Source organism: Podarcis liolepis (genome assembly GCF_965112155.1).
Source record: "Podarcis liolepis genome assembly, chromosome: 13".
In the NCBI taxonomy this organism is placed as follows: Eukaryota; Metazoa; Chordata; class Lepidosauria; order Squamata; family Lacertidae; genus Podarcis; species Podarcis liolepis.
The window spans coordinates 19,118,100-19,143,019 of record NC_139573.1 but is presented as its reverse complement, the minus strand read 5'-3'; the positions used below and the strand labels follow the sequence as shown (position 1 = coordinate 19,143,019).

At 46.6% G+C, this 24,920-nt stretch overlaps 3 protein-coding genes across 4 annotated transcripts; all 3 read left to right on the top strand.

Moving 5' to 3' along the window:
- The first annotated feature begins 866 nt into the window (after positions 1-866).
- TMC4 (transmembrane channel like 4) lies at positions 867-17,656 on the top strand. 2 transcript variants are annotated; one of them, XM_083471744.1, is made up of 17 exons: positions 867-970; positions 1,560-1,775; positions 2,846-3,080; positions 3,920-4,068; positions 4,172-4,333; positions 5,298-5,383; positions 5,471-5,616; positions 5,711-5,858; positions 7,397-7,570; positions 8,721-8,884; positions 9,637-9,763; positions 10,119-10,216; positions 12,321-12,507; positions 12,692-12,822; positions 14,088-14,243; positions 14,796-14,874; positions 16,867-17,656. In XM_083471744.1, exons 2-17 carry the CDS (start codon positions 1,727-1,729, stop codon positions 16,918-16,920), a joined length of 2,145 nt encoding a protein of 714 aa, XP_083327870.1. In that variant the 5' UTR covers positions 867-970; positions 1,560-1,726; the 3' UTR covers positions 16,921-17,656. The 2 variants fall into 2 exon arrangements, with proteins under 2 accessions (XP_083327870.1, XP_083327871.1); XM_083471745.1 differs by lacking the exons at positions 867-970; positions 1,560-1,775; positions 2,846-3,080 and adding an exon at positions 3,118-3,552.
- A 945-nt stretch (positions 17,657-18,601) lies between these two features.
- On the top strand, positions 18,602-24,838 carry LENG1 (leukocyte receptor cluster member 1). Its single transcript, XM_083469370.1, has 4 exons — positions 18,602-18,818; positions 21,489-21,662; positions 22,417-22,670; positions 24,054-24,838. Exons 1-4 carry the CDS (start codon positions 18,687-18,689, stop codon positions 24,265-24,267), a joined length of 774 nt encoding a protein of 257 aa, XP_083325496.1. The 5' UTR covers positions 18,602-18,686; the 3' UTR covers positions 24,268-24,838.
- SPOUT1 (SPOUT domain containing methyltransferase 1) lies at positions 18,840-21,082 on the top strand. Its single transcript, XM_083469369.1, has one exon. It carries the CDS (start codon positions 18,981-18,983, stop codon positions 20,100-20,102), a length of 1,122 nt encoding a protein of 373 aa, XP_083325495.1. The 5' UTR covers positions 18,840-18,980; the 3' UTR covers positions 20,103-21,082.
- Positions 24,839-24,920: the final 82 nt, after the last annotated feature.

The window sequence follows — 24,920 nt, the reverse complement described above, 5'->3', positions numbered from 1 at the left end:
TAAACCATTGGCAAAGATAAAGAACAAGCGAATGTGCAAGGGTTTAGGTTTGCTGGAAAAATGATCTCCTACATAGGTGTATTTGGAGTTAATTGTTCAGCAGAATCTGTGAGGGGGTGTTCAGTTTCTGTTAATTGGTTCTCGTGGGAAACTTGCAGATTCTAGCTTCACCAATTAACTCAAGCTGGTGTCAATTTACTCTTGGCAGAAAGCCCAGGTCTGCTTGACCTAGAAACTACTCACTCTGATTGGTTAACGACCAGCACTCAACTCTGTTATCAAGGGATTGCTAGCTCAGTTTGATGTGAGGTGTGTTAGGAGTTAGAAGTGCTGTGTATGGTTTTGAGAGAGAGAAAGAGAGGATTTATTTTGCTTTTATTTGTATGCAGAAACTCTGCTGGTTTTATTTTTCCCTTTTAATAAATCCTGTAAATAGTTATTCTGAGTCTAGCTGACTAGTCATTACTGCCGCAACTAGCTTCCTCGCTGTGCAGGAAAACTCTGCTACGTTTGGGCTAAAGCCAGTAGGGCTATGCCTGACACTTCAAAGTTCCATGAAAGAATCCTTCCCTGGACATATAAAGCAATTCTATGACTTCTACAGCAGTTAACACTGAGACTGAGGAGGAGGAAGCTGGCAGACAATACTATCCCCTGTACTGGGCTGTAAGTAAAAAGGCAGGCAGGTGGGGCTGAGGGCAGACTGAGGATGGTGTAGCAGTGCCCCATTTGCTCTAATGGTCCAGCCTTCGCTGCAGCCAGATCTCACTTTTTATATGTATAAGCAGCAGTAATCCCAGAATCCTTTGCTGTTTCGCCTTTCCAGTTCAAATCGGCTCATCGCAAGTCTTACTGTTCAACCAAACCCCCACAAACTTCTATCAGTATCAGAAGCCTCTGCAACTTAACATTTTCCATGTCAGACGATGATGCCATGTGGATCTGTGTGCTGTTTTAAAGGACCCTTCTGGTGACTTTACTATTAAAAGACCGAAAGCGGCTGCACACATTATTTGATTAGACATAAGCCTTAAGATATCTTAAAGAGTACAGTGGTACCTCAGGTTAAGTACTTAATTCGTTCCGGAGGTCCATTCTTAACCTGAAACTGTTCTTAACCTGAAGCACCACTTTAGCTAATGGGGCCTCCTGCTGCTGCTGTGCCGCCGGAGCACGATTTCTGTTCTCATCCTGAAGCAAAGTTCTTAACCTGAAGCACTATTTGTGGGTTAGCAGAGTGTGTAACCTGAAGCATATGTAACCTGAAGCCTATGTAACCCGAGGTACCACTGTATATACACACTCAAGTGTGTCATGTGTGAATGTGACAAAACAGCAAACAGATTTATTACCAACACATGCTTGTCAACTTCCTGTTGAGTGGTACACCCAGGTTTGAGACTGCATAGCACCTCAAATGGCCTGATTTCTATTTTGATCAAATTTTTAAAAAATTGTTTCCAAAGGGTCAACATACACTATTCCAGAGGCAACTATACCACTTTTAAAAGGTCTTGTAGTAAAGATAAACATCTCTTTGCCACTGCTACTGCTTCTAGGCTTCAGGTCTGTTTGTTGCCAAGTTACTGCCTTTGTTCATGGGACAAGCCATCCGGAGAAATCATTAATCCATGCCCAGCCTTGTCTTAGTTCCTTGTTCCTTGTTCCTTCTACTGGCAAGAGTAAAGTGCACTGAACAGAAACTAGAGAAATACAACCTGCAGCCATGGGCGACGGCCAAGAAAGCAGTTATGAGAGGAGAGAATACAAAGCAGGTATGCGGTGGTCTTTTCCCCACTATAGATTGCTGATTTGATCTGGGACTGATTGGTCACAAAAATCTTCTAGCTTTTGAAATCTATTGTTACTCTCCCACTGTCGCTGCCTGATCTGGAAGCATTGTGTGTTTCTGCAAACAGAATCCTGGAAGGGGTTGGAATGTGATTTAATTAAAAGCATATCTGAAAGTGGGAGAATGGAATCAGCTTCCATTTGCAGGGCCACTTTAAAAAAAAAAAGACTTCTGAGGAAAACTCATCAGCAGTTGGGGAACCTCTGGTTCACCATGACCGACTTTTCAGGGAGGGGGTGGTATAAACATATCAGGCCCTCTTAAGGAGAGATGCTGTGGAACTTGACAACGAGCATATAGATAGAATCTGGGACCTTCTAGTGAAGGGCATGTAATGGTAATAATAACAGCCCCAGAGCTACAATTCCCAGAGTGGTTTAACAACCACTCCTTCACAGGAGAACTGGGAACTGTAGCCAGGGGAGGGGAATAAGGAGGTCTCTGAACAATTCTCAGCACCCTTAACAGTTCCCAGAATTCTTTGGGGAAGCCATGACTGTTTAAAGTGGTGCCATAATGTTTTAAATGTATGGTGTCAGTGTGGCCTAGAAGGAGTCAGCAGACTTTTTCAGTAGGGGGCCGGTCCACTGTCCCTCAGACCTTGTGGGGGGCCAGACTATATTGGGGGGGGGGATGAATGAATTCCTATGCCCCACAAATACCCCAGAGATGCATTTCAAATTAAAGCACACATTCTCCTCATGTAAAAACACCAGGCAGGCCCCACAAATAACCCAGAGATGCATTTTAAATAAAAGGAGACATTCTACTCATGTAAAAACACGCTGATTCCCGGGCCATCCACGGGCCGGATTTAGAAGGCGATTGGGCCCATTCCGGCCCCCAGGCCTTAGTTTGCCTACCCATGGCCTAGATAGTATGTTGGCTTTTTCTATATGCATGGATTGATATCTGGTGCAGGGTGTACTGAAAATGGGCTGCTCCTTTCTGAGCCATGAATGCCTCCCGTCTTATTCTGCTTCCTCTCTCCAGGGTCCAGCTGGGGTCGCCATGGCCCGCCATCTCTCTATCTCCAGCTGCCAAGCAACCAGACACTGCGTTTCCGTGGCAACAAGGCAGCGGCCTGGGGAGCCGCTTGGGAGGGGGCATCCAAACCTGAGGTTGACCCTCAGGAACTTGTCCCGGAATTTGTAGGAGGGGAGGAAGAGGAAGACAGCAAGCCACTGAAAGAGCTGCCCCTCTGCCTTGAGGAGAAACGGAAGCTTAGGTAGTGCCAGGACGCCTGGGTCCTTGAGAGAAGGGGGTGAGGACTGATACTCAGAAAACCCAAGGTGCTGCAGGCTTGGGCAACCTGTGGCCCGAGGGCACATGCAACCCTCAGCTTAATTTAATGTAGATGTTGACCTTATCTGCATACACACCATAACATTTAAAGCACATTCCCCTCCCCAAAGAATCATGGGAACTGTAGTCTACCCCCTCACAGAGCTACAATTCCCAGCACCCTGAATATCAAATGGGGGTGACAGAAAAAGAGGGAGGAAAAAAGGAGATGGCCCCGCCCACCTGTGGTTCTGACCAAACCTTTTTTCCCTGGCCCTTCCCCACCACCTGTATACAGCCCCTGACAGGAAAAGAAGACCCCAGGTTTTCCAAACATTCTCATGGGGCAGAGAAAAGGGAAGCAAGAACATCTGGGAAAGAGAATAAGTGTTTGATGAATTTCTTTTAAAAGACAGGTGTGCCCAGTTGGGGAGGGACACAGCAACTAATGCTTAATCTATAGGTCACAGCCACATCCATGTGAAGCACACGGCTTTCTCCAAATAACTGCGAACTGCACTTTGTTCACTGGGAAATGTTGGGAAGTGCTGCATGGAGGAAACTACAGATCCCAGGGTCCTTTAGGAGAAGCCATTTGCTGTGTGGATGTGGCCTCCGTGACACATTTGTGTGGAAAAGTAATTCACATGTAGAGAAGCTGAGGGACAGCGTTTTATAGCGTTTTGAGATATGGTGCTGTATTAGTTCATGTCAACGCTCTGAGGTTCCCAATAAGCCACCTGGGCTCTTTTCCTCCTCCCTGATCCTCCACCCCTTTTCAAGAGTTCTTCAGGAGCAAGCAGCCAGCAGGCTGAGTGGTTGGGAGCTCTGGCATGTGTGGAAGCGGAGGACACTACGGCGTGTGAGGAGCCAAGCGAGCTCAGCAGTCGCCTATGGAGAGATGTGGAGGAGCACGCTTCGCCACATTGGAGGTATGGGGAAGGGGCTCTTAAACGTTTAGTGGCGAGGGGGACAGAGTAGGACATGTTTTGTGTTTCATGGGCTTGTCCAATTTGTCATCTTCTTTCCACACAGGCCAGTTTGGAACAGGGATCCAGTCCTACTTTAACTTTCTCCGTTTTTTGGTCTTGATGAATTTTGTTGCCTCCCTGCTGGTGGCGGGGTTTGTGATTGCTCCGAATGCGGCCTTTGAAGCCTTGTCGCTCAATCGGACAAGTCACCAGAACAGCAGTTTAGGTAAGCCATTGAGTAAGGAGGGATCCTGATTAAGGTAAGGAGTTATTTAACTCTTCAGCAGGAGCTGGGCTTCCAAGGTTTATTGAGGCATGACATTTCTCTTCGAACAGGACTCCTGTGCCTTGGACAGCTGTGTAGGAGGCAGAAGTTAAACAGGTGTAGCTTCTCCATCACAGCATTTCTGTGGTGTGTGACCTGGTGTATTTCTAAGCCTGTCATGCTTGTCAAAAATTTTTTTTTAAAAAATTACACCCCACTGGGAAGGGGAATGGAGCTAAGAGGGTTGAATCACGGACTCCAGGAACCAGTTCTGTAGAAGGGAAGGAAACTAATTTTATTAGAAAAGGGGTACCACAAGCTCAGATACTTTGGTCCTGGTCTTGTTATTTTCTTTATGAGCCCCTAGGCAGGAATGCGTTATGCTGCACTCAAATAAAACAACTCACCCCTCAAACTCTGTAACAAAGAGACCTTATTTTTGCATTCAAAAATATATTATGCAAACACTAATTATGTTTCCACATAGTTACCTTGTTCTCCATGATTTATTGAGTTTTTCTGATTCAGATCTGAAATAATGGAAGCAGACATCTGTTGTGTGTGCATGTGTTACGGTGATGACATAGAGGAAAAGGAGTAGTAGGAAAGTATGGAAACATCTCTGTGACACTAAGGGCTAGGCACTTATTTCTAAAAGTTTGAAGCTGAGCTTCTCCAGATCCTCCGTCCCCAGGAATATATGCGAGATATTGCACCTATCTACCAAATCCACGGAATGTACAGCCCTATTCTTAAAGCAGATCAAAGTATCTCCCTTTCCACCCTATCGGATCCCAGGACTCTTGGGTTCACCAAGAGATTAACAGGGTCTAACAGGCTAGAGTGTAATAGGCTTCAGGACTCCTTGATTCTGTGGGAATGGGAATGGAACAGGGACAATGATCTCTTCTTTCTTCCCTTTCAGTGAATGAAGCTTGTCTGGCTTACAACCCCACACCCAGAGGCTTGGTCAGCTTTTTTTCCTACGTAATGGACCTTCTGTCAGGCAAGGTGAGAGGCTGTATCCCCAAGAAGAAACTGTGGAAGGCTGCAGCAGTGACCCATTTTCAGACTTGGTTTCATTTCTCTCCCTGACAGAGTTTCATGGAGCTCACCTACCTCTTCTACGGCTACTACCAAAATTCAGCTGTCGATTTTGTTGGCTTCTCATACAACTGCCCTCTGGCGTATGTACTGACAGCACTCTTCTACCTCCACTTCTCCCTGATGTGGATTGTACGGAGGTGAGGGCAACTTCAAGTCATCTTCCACACACCCCAGACAGAACTACAGCTCCAGGAATCACCTTCTTTTTTCTCTCCTACCCACCTTCCGTAGATCAGTCTATTGCCTCAAACGTAGCCTGGTTAGTGAAGATGCTTCCCTCGGATCCTACAGCAACAAAGTCTTTGCCGGCTGGGATTTTGGCCTGGTGGAGCACAAGGCGGCACAATTAAAGCACAACAGTATTCGCTACGAACTGCGGGTAAGACAAAGCAGGCAAGCCAGAAAAAGAGCTCGAGGCATGCTAGCTGGCACTTAGGATTTGATTTCAGGGGTCTAGTACAAGGTCTACTCATGGCCTCAGGCAAAGATGTAGACAAGGAAGGGGAACTGGATCTGCCATCAGGATAGATCAGGCATAGGCAAACTCGGCCCGCCAGATGTTTTGGAACTACAACTCCCATCATCCCTAGCTAACAGGACCAGTGGTCAGGGATGATGGGAGTTGTAGTCCCAAAACTTCTAGAGGGCCGAGTTTGCCTATGCCTGGGATAGATCATTATCTCCTTCACCCACTGTGGACCAACTTTGACAGGTGAGCAGCAGCACCCATCTGTCAGTCACCTGACATCACTGTGATGTCACACATGATGTCAGACATAGGGCAAGTCGGTGTGGCTTGGCTCAAACAGCCTGGTGGGCCAAATGGGGAACCTGGTGGGCTTAATTAGGTTTTCTCCTCCTTTGGCTTAGATCCTCCCTCACCTGCTTTGCTCCAGCCCTAACGGGAGGAAACCCAAAGCTCATCTCCCAGAATTCCCACGTCACACGTAGCTTGATCCTATCTCTTCCTAATTCCAGTGACAAACTGTTCTCTGCCTGCTACCCTCAGCTAGAGACTTGTCACCTTTCCTGAAGTCTACTTCAGGGAACCTGTGCCACCACCTCTGTCAGCCCTAGCCAGCATGAAAAGTGGCCAAGGCTGACGGGAACTGGGGTCCAATGACATCTGGAGGGCCAAAGGCTCCTCATTCCTGGTCTAATGGGTGCCTCCCCAGACAACTGGAGAGAGATTCCTCCCAGAGTCACTTGAGCTGATGAAACATCAATTGTTCCTTCTGGGGTTATTTGCCTAACAAAGCTGGTAAGTAGCCACCAACTTTGTTAGGCAAAATAACTCCAGTACTACAGTAATTTGGTCACTAAAAATGGCAGCTAGGGTTGCCATCTCCCACCCCACATCCCCTCAAGCTCCAGTGCTTTTCAACAGCTCTGTCAAGAGGGTGAAATTCAACAGGTGTCGTTTTCGACCCAGTTCTACTTTGCATGCTGCATACTATGCTTGTTGAAATTTCTGCCTAGTTTGCTGTTGGTTAAAAGCTACCAGAGCTTCACCAAAAAGGTGGCAACGTTAAGTACATTTGCCTTCTTAACTCCCCATCGAAGCACTGCTTTTTAGCAGTTGAATGGCAGGCAGAAATTCAACAGAGGCATCTTCTTCATCTGCATCTGGCTTTATTGGATTTCAGCCTGCTTTCCCCCCCGCCCTGTGCTGCAGGGTGGGACAGCTGAAAGCTGCTAATTGCATTTCAGCTTTTGACAAGACTTGCTAGCAACACATAGAACAAGCACTTTGATGGCTTTTTTTTTTTTGTCCCTGGAGTTAACTAATATCCAGAACAAATGAAGATTTGGATAGGAACAATCTCGCAGGAGATTGTCACACTGCTTATCCCTGCCCCACCCAACACCCTAGGGTGCTCAAGGGTCTCTTTCTCACCTCTTCCTCCCCATTTCCAGATGGATCTAGAAGAGGAGGCAGTTCGCAGGCGCCAGGCAGAGATGACCACGGCACAACGCACCAGGCTCTATGTCCTCCGGGGGGTGCTCAATATTCTGGTTGTGGGTCTGCTAGGAGGATCTTTCTACTGCATCTACCTGGCAGTGACATATTCCCAGTCACTTCTGGGAGGGGTAAGGAAACGGCTCACACTTCACACGCAGGAGGCAGTGACGGTCACTAACTTGGATGCCTCTAAAAGATGATTAAGCAAATTAATGGAGGAGAGGCTATTGATGGCTATTAGCCATTATGGCCATGCTTTGTCACCATGTCAGAAGCAGAAATGCTTCTGGATACTCGTTGCTTTAAACCATAGGCAGGAAGACACTCTTGTGCTCAAATCCTGCTTGCTACTTTCCCATGGGCTACTGTGAGAACAAGATGCTGGACTAGGTGGGCCATTGAACTGGTCCAGCAGGCTCTTTTTATGTTCTTAAGCTGAGGCATGTGGGTGATATTCCTGGGTTGACTCAGCACCATAGCTGTCAACTTACAGATTTGAAAATAAGGGACCAGCAGCCTCAAAAATAAGGGATCAGCAGCCAAAATAAGGGATTTTCCAGGCACAGGTATGTTCAATTTCTGAGCCCCTCCGAGCCAAAGGCAGAAAGCCCAGCCAGCAGCCAAACGAAGCCTCAAGCGGTGGTTCCCACAGCGCAGCAAACCGGCAAAGGGGATGCAGCAAAGAAAACCACCGTCCCCTCTCTGCTGGGAAGCGCTGAGCAAAGGCGAGTCCCCAGGCAACGTGGCCGGGCACAAGTCATGCAAGCTCCACCCCCCAGTCGTTCTTAGACTCCTTATTGGGTGAGCAACGCAGCCAAGCAACACAGTTGGAGCCTCCCTCCTCCCTGGCCGGAGGGAGGGAGGGAGAGGAGCTGCTTCCTTTGAAACCCGGGAAATTTAAGGGACATCATCAATAAGGGACAGCAGCGGGACATGGCGCTGGGATAAGGGAGTTTCCCGCCAAATAAGGGACGGTTGACAGCTATTCTCAACACTACCCTTCCCATTGTCTAGATGAGCAGTCCAAGTACTGGTGGGGGCAGGGAATGGACTGAGATTCTGCTTGCAATGGCTCTGTGTTTTAACAGCTGCACAGCAGGCAGAAATTCAGCCACCATAGCTCTGCCCATCGGTGCCTCACTACCTGCCTGCTGAAGTTCTGCATGTATGAAGCCCGGTTTCTCACACTCGGAGAAGGCAGATACAAACCTTGCTCCATTTCTCACTGCAGCCTTCTTGCCCCCAGATTAACCTCTCTCTTTCTCTCTCATTCTGCAGACAGACTCCCAAGTCAAAGGCCAATTTGTCCTGGAGCTTCTGGTGGCTTATCTCCCGTCGGTTGTCATCACAGCTGCCAACCTCATTGTCCCAATGATCTTTGAGATCATTGTTCAGCTAGAGAACTACCCGCTCAGCTTCCAAATCAAAATCACGCTTCTCAGGTACAGGAAGTGCTGAGTCCTTGGGAGTACCTGGGACACACCAGCCTCCTCTTGCAGAGGCACCTGTAGCTTCCACCTCTGAGTGACGGACAGGACTGGATTGAGCATCATGCTACGCAGGCTATAGGGTGGGAGCCAAGGCCATCAGTTCCCCTTAGTGAACAGTAGGGAGCCTGTCTGGATCACCGTAGCCCCTGAATTATTTTCAGCTCTGTTCTGAATCATAGCCAGGGCCAGATTAACAATCATGCTAAGTAAGTCGCAGAATGGGTACCATTTACAATGTTTCTGTGAGATCTCCATTGTCAGCCATTACTTCCTGCAGTTCCTGAATTCTCTTTGCAGGAACTGTACCATCATAGCCCAGGGATCATGCCTGGCTAGTGAAGTCAGGCACTAGTTGAGGGCTGGGTTGGCTTCAGGGGCCTGAGACTAGGCCCTGAGTGGGGCAGACGGTCAGTTCATGCTCTCATTTTGCATCATTCAGGCTGCAGGCAGCAAGGGCCAACAGAGCTGGAACATAACAAAATTGCATCATACTGTGAGTCTGACCATGGGTCCATCTAGCTCAGTGCTGTCTACACAGACTGGCAGCAGCTCTCCAGGGTTTCTGATGGAACTCTTGTAGCTTTACCTAGATTTGCCAGGGATTTGAACTTTAGAAGACCAGGAACAGGCCACCTCTCCCCCACCCACCCACCATTTTCCATGGTCAGTTGGCAAACCTACATATCAATCTTTCTGTCTGATAGGAGCGTCTTCCTCCGTCTTGCAAGCCTGGTGGTTCTTCTCATTTCTCTCTGGAGCCAGATCACCTGTGGTGGAGATCCACAGAACCCTGAGTGTCAGAAATGTGGCTATAACAATCAACTCCATCCGGTGAGGTTAGAGGGAGACAAGAGGTTTGGAGCCAAGACTCCTGAGTTCTCTGGGTGGAGAATGAGTGGGCTAGAAATCGGGATGCCTTATTTCCCTAAGAGGAGCTAGAATTCAGCTGGCAACCGCAAGAGGTGGTCCTTCCCTTGCGGGGGCAGAATTTTGTCCAGCAGGGTAGGGATCAGGAACCATGATATGACAGTTTAGGTAGCTTAGAGAAAGGGCTGTTCTCAACTATGATTCCTCAATTATTGTATATGGGAGAGAAATTGTGGGGCTCTTTGAATGGAGCAGAGGGGAAATAGATAGTTATAAAATAAGATAAAAATATTGAGTGTTTTCCCTCCTGTCCTTCCAGTGCTGGGAGACCTCTGTGGGGCAGGAAATGTACCGGCTGATGATCTTTGACTTGCTTGTCATGCTGCTTGTCATGCTGTTTGTGGAGTTTCCAAGAAAGTAAGTGTTTGATACCCCCCATGTTAGGTTTACTTGCTTTCTTATATCCCACCCTTTGACTAGAGTCCTCAAAACGACTCCCAATGTTTATAAAATACAATTGACACACCATGGACCATATGCTAAAAACCCCCCACTACAACCAGCCCCAATGGAACAAGTGCCTCCCCATCTGATGTGCTTTCCCACACAGCATTGGTATAATAACATGGCCAGCATTAAATCATTTGGTTTGGAGATTTAATTTGGTGGTGGGGCTTATAGTGGGGGACAGCTTTTCCTTCCTTCCTTCCTTCCTTCCTTCCTTCCTTCCTTCCTTCCTATGTATGTGTTTAGTTTGGCCTGCCAGCTGAGAACGGATTTTTTCCACACCAAAAATTCCCATACTGTCTGTTATTTCCTCACTTGAATCCAGTGGATTCACCCTGTGGAATCAAGTCAACATTGTTGCCCTCTGACTGTATTCCATTGCTTTTGTGTTGTTCTCCTATCTTTCTTCAAACCTGCTTTCTCTGCTTTTCTTTCACTTAAAATGCAATTACAGCGCCAACCTGTTCTATGTTCTAACAAAATGCTATTGAAGCTCTTAAGGGTTACTGTGGCTTTAAGGAGCAACTTCCTCCTTACCCCCACTTTCCTATTGAGCATGGTAATAACATTGCCCGATGACAGCTTTTTAATTGCTTCCTAATCATAAGGGGAGAAGTGGGGGAGCTTCCATTACTGATTTCCCCTCATTATTATTTTCTTTTCATGTTTAAATTATGAGATAGAGCTCTGTTGAAATAAAACTAGCAATAATAAAGTCTGCTACATCCCAAGACAGGAGTCAGAATGCACCATCAGACTTGATGTCATCCCTGTGTTTGTGTCATGTAATAAATTACTTTGGCTGCAGTCCTATACCCTTACTGGGAGTAAGCCCTGCAGAACCCAGAGGGACTTGCCTTTTGAACACATGCGTTTAGGATGGCGTGATTTTCCACACAGAGTAATTAAAATACAAACAATAATGTTGGTTTGTTTTTGTTTCTTCTTCCCACTCCCCACATCTGTTATGCTGATGTTTAGGCCCTTCTATCCCACACTAACCTCATTCACTCAGGCTCCGAAAATCTGAAGCAAGAAAGGCTCAAAAGCAATTTTAGTATTTTGTATGAAAATGGCGTTTTCCGAGCATGCATCCCTGCCTCAGTTCCTGTACCCGCCAGTGCTGTTTAAAACTTGTATACATTTCAGAATAATTAGCATACTATATAATAAAACCATTCCCCACCACCACCCTTGGGAAGATGCAAGCCTAGCTGAGTGTATAGCAACCAAGGGTGCCAACTTGAATAAAATATTTGGGAGGCTCACCTCGCGATCACAATACTCTGTGTGCATACATCATTTGAATGGCAGTGCCCATTAACTTTGCGGGAGCTCAGCCCCCTCAAATGTTTTTTTTAGGGGGCTCAGAGGGAACTTGGCCCCTAGGAGTTGGCTCCTATGATAGCAACAGAGTCCTGGGCACCAGTGGTGTAGCAGGTAGGATGTTCTACCTGCTAGGTAGACCTAGGAAGACCTAGATTCCTATCCTACCATGGCCATGAATCTCAGTGGCCTTGGGCCAGTCACACAGGTTGTTATCTTCAACTTAAGTTCCACTCAAGAGTAGGCCCACTGAAATGAATTAAGTTATTCATGCTCATTAGTTTCAACGGGTCTCCTCTGAGTAGGACTAACACTGGATGCGGCCCTTTCCCAGTTTTCTTCAACCTTAGGTTCCCAAATATTGCTAGACTTCAACTGCTGTCATCCCTGACCATGGGCTAGACTTACTGTGGATGATGGGTGTTGTTGTCCAACAACATCTGAGAGACCCAAGGTTGAAGAACACTTGGACTTAGCCAGCCCTACTTCACAGGGTTGCAGCAAGAAGAAAAGGAGGTGTGGGGTGGACCATTATTTGCCACTTTGAGCTTCCCGGAAGAAATCTGTAGTATAAATGGAATGAATGACTGGAGGAACAGAAGAGCACGTATTTGTGGCTGGGCTGGAGGTGTCAGATGCCGCCTGTGGGATCCATGCCTGCCTTCAGCTTCTTTTCTTTGCCTTCTAGGTTGCTGGTGACTGCCTTCCCTACCTGCCGCTTGCTGAAATTCTGGGGGCAGCAGGAGTTTGTGGTGCCTGGCAATGTCCTGGACCTGGTGTATGGGCAGACCCTGTGCTGGACGGGGGTTCTTTTCTGCCCCCTGCTGCCTGTACTCAATACCATCAAGTATATTGTAGTCTTCTACTTGAAAAAGGTGACCCTTATCTAAAAGTTATGAATGTTCTCTGGCTATGAACTGGGCAACCTTAGTTGCAAAGGATTCTGGGACATGTTCTAAGTGGCACACTTAGTTCAGTGCGCCATCTGGCCAGGCCTTCAAGGATCACAGCGGGAGGGTCTCCTGAGCTCTTTTACATTTTCTTCCATCTTCCTTCCAGCTAACCCTCTATGCCAATTGTCGTCCGGCCGAACGGACGTTTCATGCCTCCAGCTCCAACTTCTTCTTCCTGTTGGTTTTGCTTTTGGGTCTGGCTATTTCCTGTGTCCCTGCCCTCTACAGCATGTTTGTGTAAGTATAAATGCACCCCCTCTGAACCCAACCGCCTCCCAATAGCTGTAATAGAGCCATTTGCAGCCACAATTCTTGTTTGCTGCTGACACATCTTGTGTCTTAAATCTGACTGTGGGGACTTAATGTGCTCCTTTGTGCAAAACTGCTTGCCCCCGCCTCTGAAAAAGGGAAACCCAGAAGGGCTGGCCAAAGTATAGTGAAAAACCAACACTATGTGGCTTACAAGATATGCACATGAGCAGTCAATGACCAAGGTCCTTGCAATGAAGGACATGGTGACAGAATTAGAGAATTAAGAGCCTAAATGACTGGCTGTTCCATAAAGAATGGAGGGCTAAGTAGAGAGTTTGGAAACCATTAACGCAGTTGGCTTGGTAGGGTCTGCAGCTCAGTGTTGGAGAATGTGCTCTTCATGCCTGGAACCACCAATTTAAAAATTATTTTGCGATGGGAAGAACTCTGTTCATCTAAAGCAGGGGTGAAGAACCTGTTGCCCTCCAGATATTCCTGAACTACAACTCCCAGCAGCCCCAGCAAAGTTAGCCAAAGGCCAGCAATGATGTTGTCCTCCACTATCTGGAGGGCCAAATGTTCTCCACACCTGATCTTGGACAGCTTGGTGTCAGTCTGAGTAGGCAGTTCTGAGCTAGAAGGACAAATGGCCCGGCTCTGTAAAAGACAATTTTATACTGCTCCCTCATCTGAGTGAGAGAAGTAACTGAGCAAGGATCCCTTTGCTGTTAGATCTGAAGTTTCCCATCCCCCCCCCAAGATCTTGTTATGGGTTTGGAGGGTCAGTATGGATGATACCCATGGGGTCCTTTCAAATCTTATGTCTGTGGTCTTATAATCTATGAGAGGGAACCTTCTGAATCAGTCAGATTAGTCTCTTTGTTAAAGGCCTTGGTTGGACAGTTAAGTAGTGCAATTTGCATAGGATAATAGAATCATAGAGTTGGAAGGGACCCCGGGGGGGTCATCTAGTCCAACCCCTGCAATGCAGGAATCTCAAGTAGATCATACATGACAGATGGCCATCCAGCCTACCCAAAGAGGAGACAAATGAGGGAGCCTTTTCCAACCTCACCTTGCTGAAGGTCGTCGTTATCCTTGTAGCTGTTTCAACAGACAACTGGCCCTGCAGAAGCTGGCAATATTTTCATGGTAGCTTTTGATGCTTTTCATTTGTGTTAACCTTGAAGTTGCCCTTCACACCTGCCACTGCCAATTCTTCCGCTTTATCCCTGCTCTCTCTCCTCCAGTTTGCCTCCTTCGAAGGCCTGTGGTCCATTCCGGGGGGAGCCCACTATGTGGAACACTGTCAGCAGTGCTATCTCTGAGTTACCCCGCACTGCCCGGGACTTCTTTGGATATGTGGGCTCCATAGCATTTGCTGTGCCCTTGTTCCTGCTACTGAGGTGAGAAGGAGCTGGGTATCAGAATGGGATGCTAGTGTGGTAAGGTTCAGGTATGGATTTGAGGAGTAAAAGAGAGAGGTCTTCTGAGTCCAGAGTCCGTCTTGTGGAATGGAAAACACTGATTTATTTAAATTATTTTTACCCCATTGTTAAGGTGCAAAAGACACTCAGCATGGCAGTTTACAATGATCACTAGTAAGATGGCCCCTCTCCTCAGGTTTACAGTCTAAAGAGCACAGCACAAAAGGAAATAAAATTGGGAGGGAGGAGGAAAAAAACCAAACACAGGTGCTAGTTTTAAGTTACAAAGTTATTTGGGGTTCTTTTGCTGTGTGGGGAAGCAAGCTCTCTATGGTTGATCCTTCTCTGTTTGATCCCCTCCTTGCTATTCTTCTTTTTGGGATATGGAGGGAGCAGCCTCACAGCGCAATGGTCCCCTGATGGCAGAGACCATTGTGTGCTGTCTTTCACCTGTATAGTCTCAGGGGAACTGCAGTGCCATTGCCACCTGTCTTCTCTCATCTGTCTTTTTTTCTTTTTAAACCTTTCTAGCATGCTCATGTTCTTCCTCAAGGCACTGGCTGACTCCTACAGCTCTGTGGTCAAAGGCCTTAAATGGCAGCTCCGTTTGGTAAGTGGTTCCTAACAGGTTGGGATAGCCAGTGTGATGCCTTTCAGGTGGTTTGGACTGCAACTCCCACCTTCCCCATCCAGCATGGTCAATGGTGAGGGATGATGGGAGTTGTAGTCCAACAATATCTGGAGGATCCTACATTGTCCACATCTGACAAGGGTCACAGTTAAAGAATGGGTGGGTAGTACAATCCACTCTCAATCAATTTTATTCTATATAGCCAAAGGCCTTTACAATGGACGACAGAGAATAAAAGGAAACTTTCATCTAAAATCATAAAATGTAACCTGTAGCAGTTTACAGCATCAAAAGAAATTTACAACATAAAAATTTAAGATTGGAGTGCATTCACATAGCTGGAACGGAGCTTCTTGGCTGCCAATGCAAATTTGGCTACCTGGTGTGTAATATATAGATGTTTATCTGCTATGAGTTCCACTGTCACTTCCTGTGCGGATCGACCTGGAAGCCAATTAAGAATTGGCGATATAAATTTTCCTCCAGGCGTTGTATACAAGGGGCAAATCCAGCGTTGACAGGTTCAAATTGGCAGACTCAGAGGAGGAAGAGATTAACAGTGTGGTGCACACATTGATAAATGTTTTGGAAACTGAGATAATTTCCTCTCTGTTAATTCTGTTATCAGTGGCCACCAAAAAAGTTCAGTGGGAGAGATTCAGTCTCTGGCTTCGTTGATAGTAGGGCTGGGAATACAACGGCCACTTAAGCATCAGTCAAAGAGAAGACACTGCTTTGCATAAAGTTTACACATGCATAGATCAGAGGTGAAAAATATCTGTCAAATGTAGCCCTTCTTCTTCTTTTTTTTAAATATTTTATTCAGTTTTCAAACATAAAATAGGAAATCACTAAACAAACACACAAAATCCCTTCACCAAAAAAGTTAACAAACAGAAAAACATACAATTATACCAACAAACAATATAGAAAAGAAATAAAAAAGAAGAAAAAAGAGGCACAACTGTTCATAACATTTTTTGTATAACTAACTGGACTTCCTCACATCTCCCTACTCTGCATTCTCTGTAATAAAAATGCCAGCAAATTATTACCTTGTTTCATTTCTTATTTTGTACTTCTCAAAATTATATTTCTAGACTTAGAGTAATTTTTATCAATTTAATTGTAACTTAGATTAAACATAGTATTACTTTAAGTTTCGACCTTTTCATACATATCACTTAATTTTCTATATCTTACAGTCAAATTACTGGAACCATATTTTTCTGAATCGTGCAATTTCTTAACATTCATACAGTTTGTACTGTTTTTGTAGATAGTCCTTAAACTTTTTCCAATCTTCTTCCATTGCTTCTTCTCCCAAATCTCGAATTCTGCCAGTCATTTCGGCCAGTTCCATATAATCCATCAGTTGCGTCTGCCACTCTTCCAGTGTGGGCAAATCTTGTGTCTTCCCAAATGCAGCCCTTCAAGCCTCTCTCTGGTCCTCAAGTCTCTTCCCCAGGCCACCGCACACACTTACCCTGGCTTTTGACACTTGAGGTGTATGCTTCTAGGACTCAACTTACTATCTTCTGCCAGTATCAGGAGGAAACCTCTGCTGCCAGCCACAATAACCAGTGTGATGCTAGAATAATCTAACTTGCTATTCAGCAGTTTCTTTAAAGATGTCTGTCCCATCACTATCCTGGTTGTGTGTTGAGGGGGGGGGGGAGAGATGGGGGAGAGAGAGAGAGAGAAATTGTGGTAGGTGAACTCCATCCAAAATGGAGGGAGAGGGGAAAGGAAACCTAGTAGCATCCTCTCACCATCATTTCCAAAGTTGAGGGACGAATTTTATTTCTTCTCCCTCTTAGAAGAAAGGCAGATCTCATTTTTTTTTAATTAAAAAGGAAGATTAAATGCTGAAAAATGTTAGTGATTATATGGGCTCCTTCACTCAGTGCAGTATAGGAGAGATGATGTGATAAATGCCATTGTTTTTAATTTTCTCTTTCTGTCCTTCAGGAGGGTCAGGACAAACTTTTCCTGGTGAAACAGATCTCTGAGCTGAGCCAGTGAAGCAAATGGATGCATAATGAGAGATCTCTTCTTCTCATCAGAAAGAATGTTAGGATATCACTGATTTGGGCAGTATTGATTCTGCAGATTCCATCAGCTCTGTTCTTTGATGCTGGATCCCCTGGCTTTTTCACCATTCTTCATAGACAGGACTCTGACCAATTTTGCTCTACGACAAATGTATTGTTATGTTTTATGGGTGCCAGAATGGTCCCATGTACACAGATCCTTGACCCAGCTTTGAAGTGAAATGCTGCTAGATATGTAACTGAAACAAGAAGCAAACACCTGTTGGGAATTAGACTTCAGTGCTGCAATGAACCAGAGAACCATAGCTCAGTGGTAGAGCACCAGCTTTGCATGCTAAATATCTGAGGTTCAATCCCTGACATCTCTGGGTAGGACTGGGGAAGAGCCTGGTCTTAAAACATGGAAAGCAACTGACAGACAGTGTAGACATTACTGGGTAGATGGATTGATGGTGTGGTCTTGCCTTAAATCCTGGAAATAGGGTTGCCATATTTCAAGCAGTGAAAATTTGGACGGAAAAGTTGTTGGACGTAGGGCAACCCTACCTGAAAAGCTACAGTTCAGTCAGTACAGACTCACTAGACTAACTTGGCAGAAGGCCGCTTCCTGTGTTCCTAATAGCTAAAAAATATGTGCCCCCCCTCTTGGAACAATGTTTCAATATATGTAAATGTTATGCATATTCAATAAAATTTTATGCAATTTCTTAATTGGGTGACAGCCTACTAAGAAAGGAGACTTTGCACATTAGTTCAGGAAGAGTTGGGACATATTGAAATTTATTTGTTTACCATTATGTAGTTATTATGAGTTCACCTGTGTTTTCTTAATGTATTTGATGAATGGTGAGTGGCTTTGGAATACTGGTGCTGAGGACACAACTGTGGCTGAAGTAGGGGAACTGCCAGCTTGGTAGGTGCACCCACCCTGTGGAACGGCCTCTCATCAGATATCAAAGACTTTAAAAAAAATATGCATTTTTGTAGACATCTGAAAGCAGCCGTGTTTCTGGAAGTTTTTAATGTTTCATGTTTGGTTTTGTCCCTTTATATTTTGTTGGAAGCTGCCCAGAGCAGCTGGGGTAGCACAGTCAGATGGGCAGAGTATAAGAAATAAATTCCTCCTCCTACAACTACACAGGGCCTCACATGCAATTGATGGATTCAAGTACAGTATAACACATAATTGAAAACGTTTCAAAAAGTGTAGCTTTATGCAAAGTGTGTTGAGGCAAGAGGGAAATGACTGTTACGAATATATGAAGACTACTACTGAGAATAAGCGGTAGTCGGTTTATGCCGGAGACTAAAACGTTCCGTTTCTGATGTAATCTGGGCACACGTGCAATAGAAGCTATTATTGGAAGAAGACTTGTAACAATGTGTCGCAAAAACGCAGCACCTCCCGGGAAATCGGGGGTTTGATTTAGATGCAGTGACGCAGAGCCTAATAAATTCTCAGGCGCCGTCACTGAAACGAACGTGTGTGACTCTGCACCAATCAAGCCGCGGAACCAAATGAGCACGAGCCAATCAGAACAAAGTACGAACTCAACATTCCGACAGATTGTAAGAGCGGCGCGAGATGACGCAAGGGGCACGTACAGAGACGGCGCGAGCACCCCACCAATCAAAAGCAGAGGGCGGGACTAGACTGCCGGAGAATAGACTGACACCGGAAACGGAAGCTGGGAGGGAGGAGGACGGAAGCTTCGGAAAGAAACATCAAGAGCCAAAATGAACATTCTTCCCAAGAAGTCATGGCACGTGAGGAACAAAGACAACGTGGCCAAGGTGCGGCGGGACGAGGCGGAGGCCGAAGCGCAGCAGCAGAAGAAGGAGGCCCGAGCACTACTCGCTGAACAGGAGGTACGTTGTCGCCAAGGCGCATGCGCGAAGATTTGCGCGTGCGCAGTTTTCTAGTCTGCGCGACGTCTCCATTGCGCATGCGCGTACTTTAGACATCTACTTACCAGTTTAAATTGATGTCAAAAGGCAAACATATGAGGATGGTGGTTGGGCGAGTGGAACATGGCGGAGAAAAGCCAGGCGAAGCGCTTACGGGTGGGAGAAGACAGGGCAATGGATTGGCGCAAATGGAAGCAGGAAAAGAAGAAGAAGAAGAAATGGAAGGAGCTGAAGCTGTTGAGGAGACTGGAGAAGAAGATGATGCAGGAAGTGGCAGAGAAACAGAAAGAGGAGGCAGAGCCCATTGAAGAGAAAGGATGCAACTACACAGTCAACGTCGCCCTTCCGGGCTCCATTCTCAGCAACACCCAGTCGGCAGAGTTGCGGGCATACCTTGCTGGGCAGATCGCCAGGATTTGCGTCATCTTCTGCATGGACGAGATTGTGGTATTTGATGAGCAAGGGGAGGATGCAAAGACAGTGGAAGGTGAATTTGAAGGGATCAAGAAGAGAGGTCAGGCCTGTGTGCAGCTGGCCCGGATTCTGCAGTACTTGGAATGTCCCCAATACATTAGGAAGTCTTTTTCCCCCAGACACCAGGACCTCCAGTTTGCAGGGCTCTTAAACCCCTTGGACAGCCCCCACCACGTGCGGATAGGTGAGGAATCAGGGTATCGGGAAGGAGTGGTTTTGTCACGGCCCACCAAGCCTGGCCGGGGATCCTTTGTGAACTGTGGAATGCAAAAGGAGGTACAGATTGATAAGCAGCTGGAGGCAGGCCTTCGTGTTACTGTGCGTCTCAACCCACAGAAAAATCCAGAGAGCAAAACACAGAAGGGGATGATCGTTTCATCACACCAGCCTCGAACTGCTTCTGGGCTCTACTGGGGCTACAGTGTCTGCTTGGCATCCTGTCTGAGTGTTGTGTTTGCTGAGTCCCCATATAAAGAAGGCTACGATCTCTCCATTGGAACCTCTGAGCGAGGGACCTCTGTGGACCAGGCAACACTGCCTCCTTTCAGACATGCTTTGATAGTTTTTGGAGGCTTGCAAGGCCTGGAGGCAAGCGTGGACACGGACCTGAACCTGGAGGTCACAGATACAAGCACCTTGTTCGATTTTTATTTGAACACCTGTCCAGGGCAGGGCAGCCGCATCATCAGGACCGAGGAGGCAATTCTCATCTCTCTGTCGGCGCTGAGACCTCAGATCAATGGAGCAGTGAAGAAAGGCAGTGGCCTCTGAATAGAAGCAGAAACTCAAGCATCCAACATGGGCAGACCATCATCAATCTTTACCTCTTCCATCCAACTTAAGACCGAAATGTGAAGCCGGACCATCTTCTCTCTCTGTTGGGAGGTCAGGAAACTCACCTCTCTGCTGCCACTGGATGGCAGTGGAACAGGTTGGAGCATCCAGACACAAACAGAGGGGGAAGGACTTTGAGACTGGCATGTCTAGCTCAGCTGCCACTTCTCAGAAGGAGACATCTGCATCAAACTTTTGGGAAACAGTGAAGACCTAAGTGTGGCGATTGACTGGGGGATGATGCCCTCTAGCCCAAATGCAATCTGTTGCAACCACATTCATCGTTTAACACAGGAGCAACAACTTTATCCACAAAATTAAGACTGCTATACCTACAGTTTAAGAAGAAATGTATCAAGTGTGTGACCTAATGTGATAATATTCCAGTAGTATCTTGATCAATGAAATGGCCAAACCTTTTTAGGTGTAAACCAGTGGTTCCCAAAGTGGGCAGTACTGCCCACTGGTGGAGGGCAGTGCAATTACTTAGCAGAGCAAAAAGGACTATCAGGTGTTAAAAAGCTGGTATCACTGGATCAAGTTCATCAATTTTGTTGAATTAAATTAAATAGTTTTAAAAGGGGGGAGGCAAACATATAAAAGTCAAGTATAATGAAGCACCTGAATTCATACACACTATTTCCAAAACTTGCTATATTAAATAGTTAACCACCAGTTACCATTGTTGTGAATGTCACTGTGCTTGATCCTGTATACATTTGAGCATTGAACAGAAGTGTTCCAGACATAAGATACCTCTTGCATTTCATAGAATATTATATATATTTTTCTATACCCAGGAGTGTGTACATATATGCTACTCTGCCAACTATGGATAACATTTCATACATCAGATTTAACGGGCTGTAGTCCACAGAAACGTGTGTCACAATAAACCTGATAGTCTTAAAATGCCACATGAATTTGTGTTGCTGCTCTTGTGTTCATATTGTATATATACCATGTTTCTGCTTTTTTGTTTATAACACTTGCTCTTGACTTCTGTCCACCCAGTTCTTTGTGAAAATACATGAATTTAAAAGTGGTGGGCTTAGTGGTTCCCCAATACATGCACACACTTAACATTTTTGCTTTGTCCCAGTCTTATTCTATCATAACTCCTGTCTCCAGTAATAGAATAGATTTATTGTTAATTTAACTGCAAAGTGGCTATCCTGCAATGAGCCACAGGCTTTTAGAGAATAATGTAAGACTGGGAAGGAAAGGGCAGGTTGGCTATCGTAGCAGAGAAATGTGCCACAGCATGGTAACTATGCAGGCAGGGAATTGCACCGTGGGCAAATTCTTCTCCTTTGATCCTAGGCCCGGACTGAATTCCTACGCAAGAAAGCACGCCTGTCAGCTCCAGGAGGTGATGACAGCAGCTCGGACATCCTCGCTTTAGGCTCAGAAAGGCCATCACGCCATCTAAATCTCTTTCAAGAGTTGGAAGAAAGTGGCAACAAAGAATATGAGGAGGAGAAGAGGCAAGAGAAGGTAATGGGAGGAGGGGAGCTTGTTGTGGAGGCTTTCTTTTCACCAGCTGCAAACTTGGTGGTCTAAAGGGCTCCAACCCAGCCAGGGTGCAACATGAACTCCTTTGCCCCACTTGCAGAAAATAACTCTGGCAGAGTTGGTGTGGGGTGGTTTGGGTTCTTGCTACCCTCTGGCTGTGCAAGGGCAAAATGTGGAGGGCTTGTAGCATACATATTCAGGGGTTTATTTATCTGGCAAAGAAATTTATTTTTGAAGTATCTGTTCCCACGTGCCTGTCATACATATGGAACCCTGGTTTGCCATGTCCTTTGTGCTCGATGTGCTTCTCCTTCCAGAAAATATAGGCTTCCAGCTTCCACCCTTTTGGGTTAGCCTTCATTGTAATCTGTTACTGCCTGGTAAGTACTCACTGGAAGGAAAAGAATATACTGTAGTGAGGGCCAGTGAATGGTCTGGGAGCATTCAATGCTGTAACATTGTTGAAGCTAAGTGGATAGAGGGGACCTGAGCAGTATCTGGCTCAGGGATAGCCAATACAACCCCTTCCATATGTTGTTGGGACTCCAACTCCCATCAGCCTTAGTTAGCATGGCCAATGGTCAGGGATGATGGGAGTTGACTATAAGCAGCACCTTTGACTCCCCCAATATAGGGGAAATAGGGATGTAAGTTGACAGTCCATGGAGCAATCTCACACAGGCAGCATTAACAGTACTTCGAGTAACACTGCTTTGGGTTATTTCACTCCTCCCAGGAGCGTCGGGAAAAAGCTCTGGGTATCCTCACGTACTTGGGCCAGAGTTCAGCAGAGGCCCAGACGAGTCGTCCCTGGTACCAGGAGCTGCCAGAACGCAGTGAGGCCGTCGCCAAAGATGAGAAGCTGAAAGGGAAGTTGGATCCCCTGGCCGAGATGGAAAGGCACTTGCGGAAGAAGAAGGGATCCCACAAGAAAGATGGGAAGAAAGACAAGCGGGAGCAAAAAGGAAGCGGAGGAACTCTGGCTTTCGGGTGCGTTCCTTTAGCAGCCTAGGCCACAGCACAGGACACTGCTGCTCCTTCCTGCTGGCTGAGGCTGGACGCCCCAGACAACAAACACCCACCCTTAGGAGGGGCGGGGGAGGGAAGCCACACATGTGGGAAATGCAAGGTGTGCGTTTCAGGTAGCACCTCCCAACTGTAGGTGGCTGCTCTGAAAAGAGGAAAATGCTCTTTTGTATAAAGTAAAGGGGAGTTTTACAGAGCAGCAGTTACAGCCAAGTCTTAAGAAATAGGTTGATGAGTGTGAGGGGGTCGTTTGCCTGCTTTTGTGCTGCTTCAAAGAATCCAGCTCTCAGAGATAAAAGACTTAACAGTAATTTGTCAAAGTAATAAAAGTGACTCCTGCTCTGTTGCAGGGTGGGATATTGGCCCTGGGAAGGTGGTGGAGGGGGACTGGAAGTTCAGCCTTTAAGTATTGCCCCCTACTGACCATGCAGTGCCATTGTCAGGTGTTGAAAGGAGAATATAGGGCAGGTGTGGGGAACCTTTGGCCTGACAGATGTTGCTGAACCTCAGCGCTACCCCTAAACTTACGTCCCCTCCCCTACATTTTATTGGCAATAGCCTCTGTTGCATCCCAAAACAGCAGGACAAGAGCACAAAACAAGAGATTTCTGTAGGCAGGATGGTGAGGATTACAGACACTTTGAGGGTCCTATCTACACTTCCGGACACGGGTGGTGCTGTGGGTTAAACCACAGAGCCTAGGACTTGCCGATCAGAAGGTCGGCAGTTCGAATCCCCATGACGGGGTGAGCTCCCGTTTCTCAGTCCCTGCTCCTGCCCACCTAGCAGTTCGAAAGCACATCAAAGTGCAAGTAGATAAATAGGTACCGCTCTGCTGGGAAGGTAAACGGCGTTTCCGTGCGCTGCTCTGGTTCGCAAGAAGCGGCTTAGTCCTGCTGGCCACATGACCCGGAAGCTGTACGCTGGCTCCCTTGGCCAATAAAGCGAGATGAGCGTTGCAACCGAGTCGGCCACGACTGAACATAATGGTCAGGGGTCCCTTTACCTACCTACACTTCAGTTTCTAACCCAGGCATGCGGAACCTCAGCCCCAGGCATAAACTCAGCCTTCTGGTGCTGTTTGGCTCTTGAGACTTTCCAGGCCGCATCCCTCTCACCAGCTCCACTTTGCACCCTTAAACTCTGATAGTTTTTGCTGCCTCAGATGGATAGAGGAGGATATGCAAGTGTAAAGAAGCTAGTCTATTGTGTACAAAGGTAAAATAAATTTTTTTTCTGCTTTTGCCTCTGGTCCTGCCTACCACCAGAATGCCCTCTGCCAACACAGCCTCTGGGCTGAAAAGGGCTCCCCACTCCTCTTCTTAAACCCTTTTGTTTCCATTTCAGGCCTGCCCCTTCCTCAGCATCGTCGTCATTGGAGCAACTGCGCCAGGAGAGGTTGCGCCGCGAGAAGGCAGAGCGAGCCCGCACTGAGAGCCTTCTAGCCCAAAGGGCAGGCACCCTCCCAGTCCAGGAGGAGGAAACGGACGAAAGAAAACGGGGCTACAACTCTCAGTTTAACCCGCAGCTGGCAAGAAAGAGGGTCTGGGAACCACAGTGAGGTGTCGTGCAAGTGTGATATTACCAGGCACTGCAATGAGACAATAGCAGTAGCAATGCTGTCAGGGAAAGCATGTTATCCTGCGGTATCAAGAGAGGAATGCTGTCAGAACCAATTTTCTTCAAGAGGAATATGCATAATTTTCTTCTTGCTCAATGCAACATATTTATTGAATTCATACCCTGGCCTGGGGCGTGGACACGTTCTGGTCAATGTACGGTAATCAGGATTAGGCTGAGGAAGACTTTGGCATGTGGGCTTCAGTAATACACACACTCACCTTATCACTATCGTTTTCTAGATTAGGGCTAGGCCAGAGGCTGCTCCACCAGCTATGCAGTCAATCAGTTGCCTGCCTTGGGACTGTTATGTACAATGGCAGCTGGATAACAAGTTCTGCCTATTTACACCAGCCCCCCCTCCCCAATACCTGAACTCTCCCTATTCATCTTTGTTTTCCTCAAGGAAATTGGTGTAGGCCAAAGCCTGTCAGTATCTATTGTGCAGGATATGTGTCAGTATCTACTGTGTTTTGGAATGGATTCTGGGCAATAAAGGACACACAACATCTGGTGCTTTGTGTTCATGAGTCTCCACAGGAAGTAGTAGCAGTATCATCCTTCCACCAAAACGGCTCAAGGACCCGGAGGCAG

What these genes read in the sequence shown, in the direction of transcription:
- TMC4 (XM_083471744.1), top strand. Translation starts at nt 1,727, where the DNA reads ATGGGCGACGGCCAAGAAAGCAGTTATGAGAGGAGAGAATACAAAGCA. An exon ending in TTTGTGGAGTTTCCAAGAAA is followed by an intron (nt 10,217 to 12,320) that starts GTAAGTGTTTGA and finishes TTTGCCTTCTAG; the next exon opens with GTTGCTGGTGACTGCCTTCC. An exon ending in CCCTTGTTCCTGCTACTGAG is followed by an intron (nt 14,244 to 14,795) that starts GTGAGAAGGAGC and finishes AAACCTTTCTAG; the next exon opens with CATGCTCATGTTCTTCCTCA.
- LENG1 (XM_083469370.1), top strand. Translation starts at nt 18,687, where the DNA reads ATGAACATTCTTCCCAAGAAGTCATGGCACGTGAGGAACAAAGACAAC. An exon ending in CACTACTCGCTGAACAGGAG is followed by an intron (nt 18,819 to 21,488) that starts GTACGTTGTCGC and finishes CTTTGATCCTAG; the next exon opens with GCCCGGACTGAATTCCTACG. An exon ending in AGGAGAAGAGGCAAGAGAAG is followed by an intron (nt 21,663 to 22,416) that starts GTAATGGGAGGA and finishes CACTCCTCCCAG; the next exon opens with GAGCGTCGGGAAAAAGCTCT.
- SPOUT1 (XM_083469369.1), top strand. Translation starts at nt 18,981, where the DNA reads ATGGCGGAGAAAAGCCAGGCGAAGCGCTTACGGGTGGGAGAAGACAGG.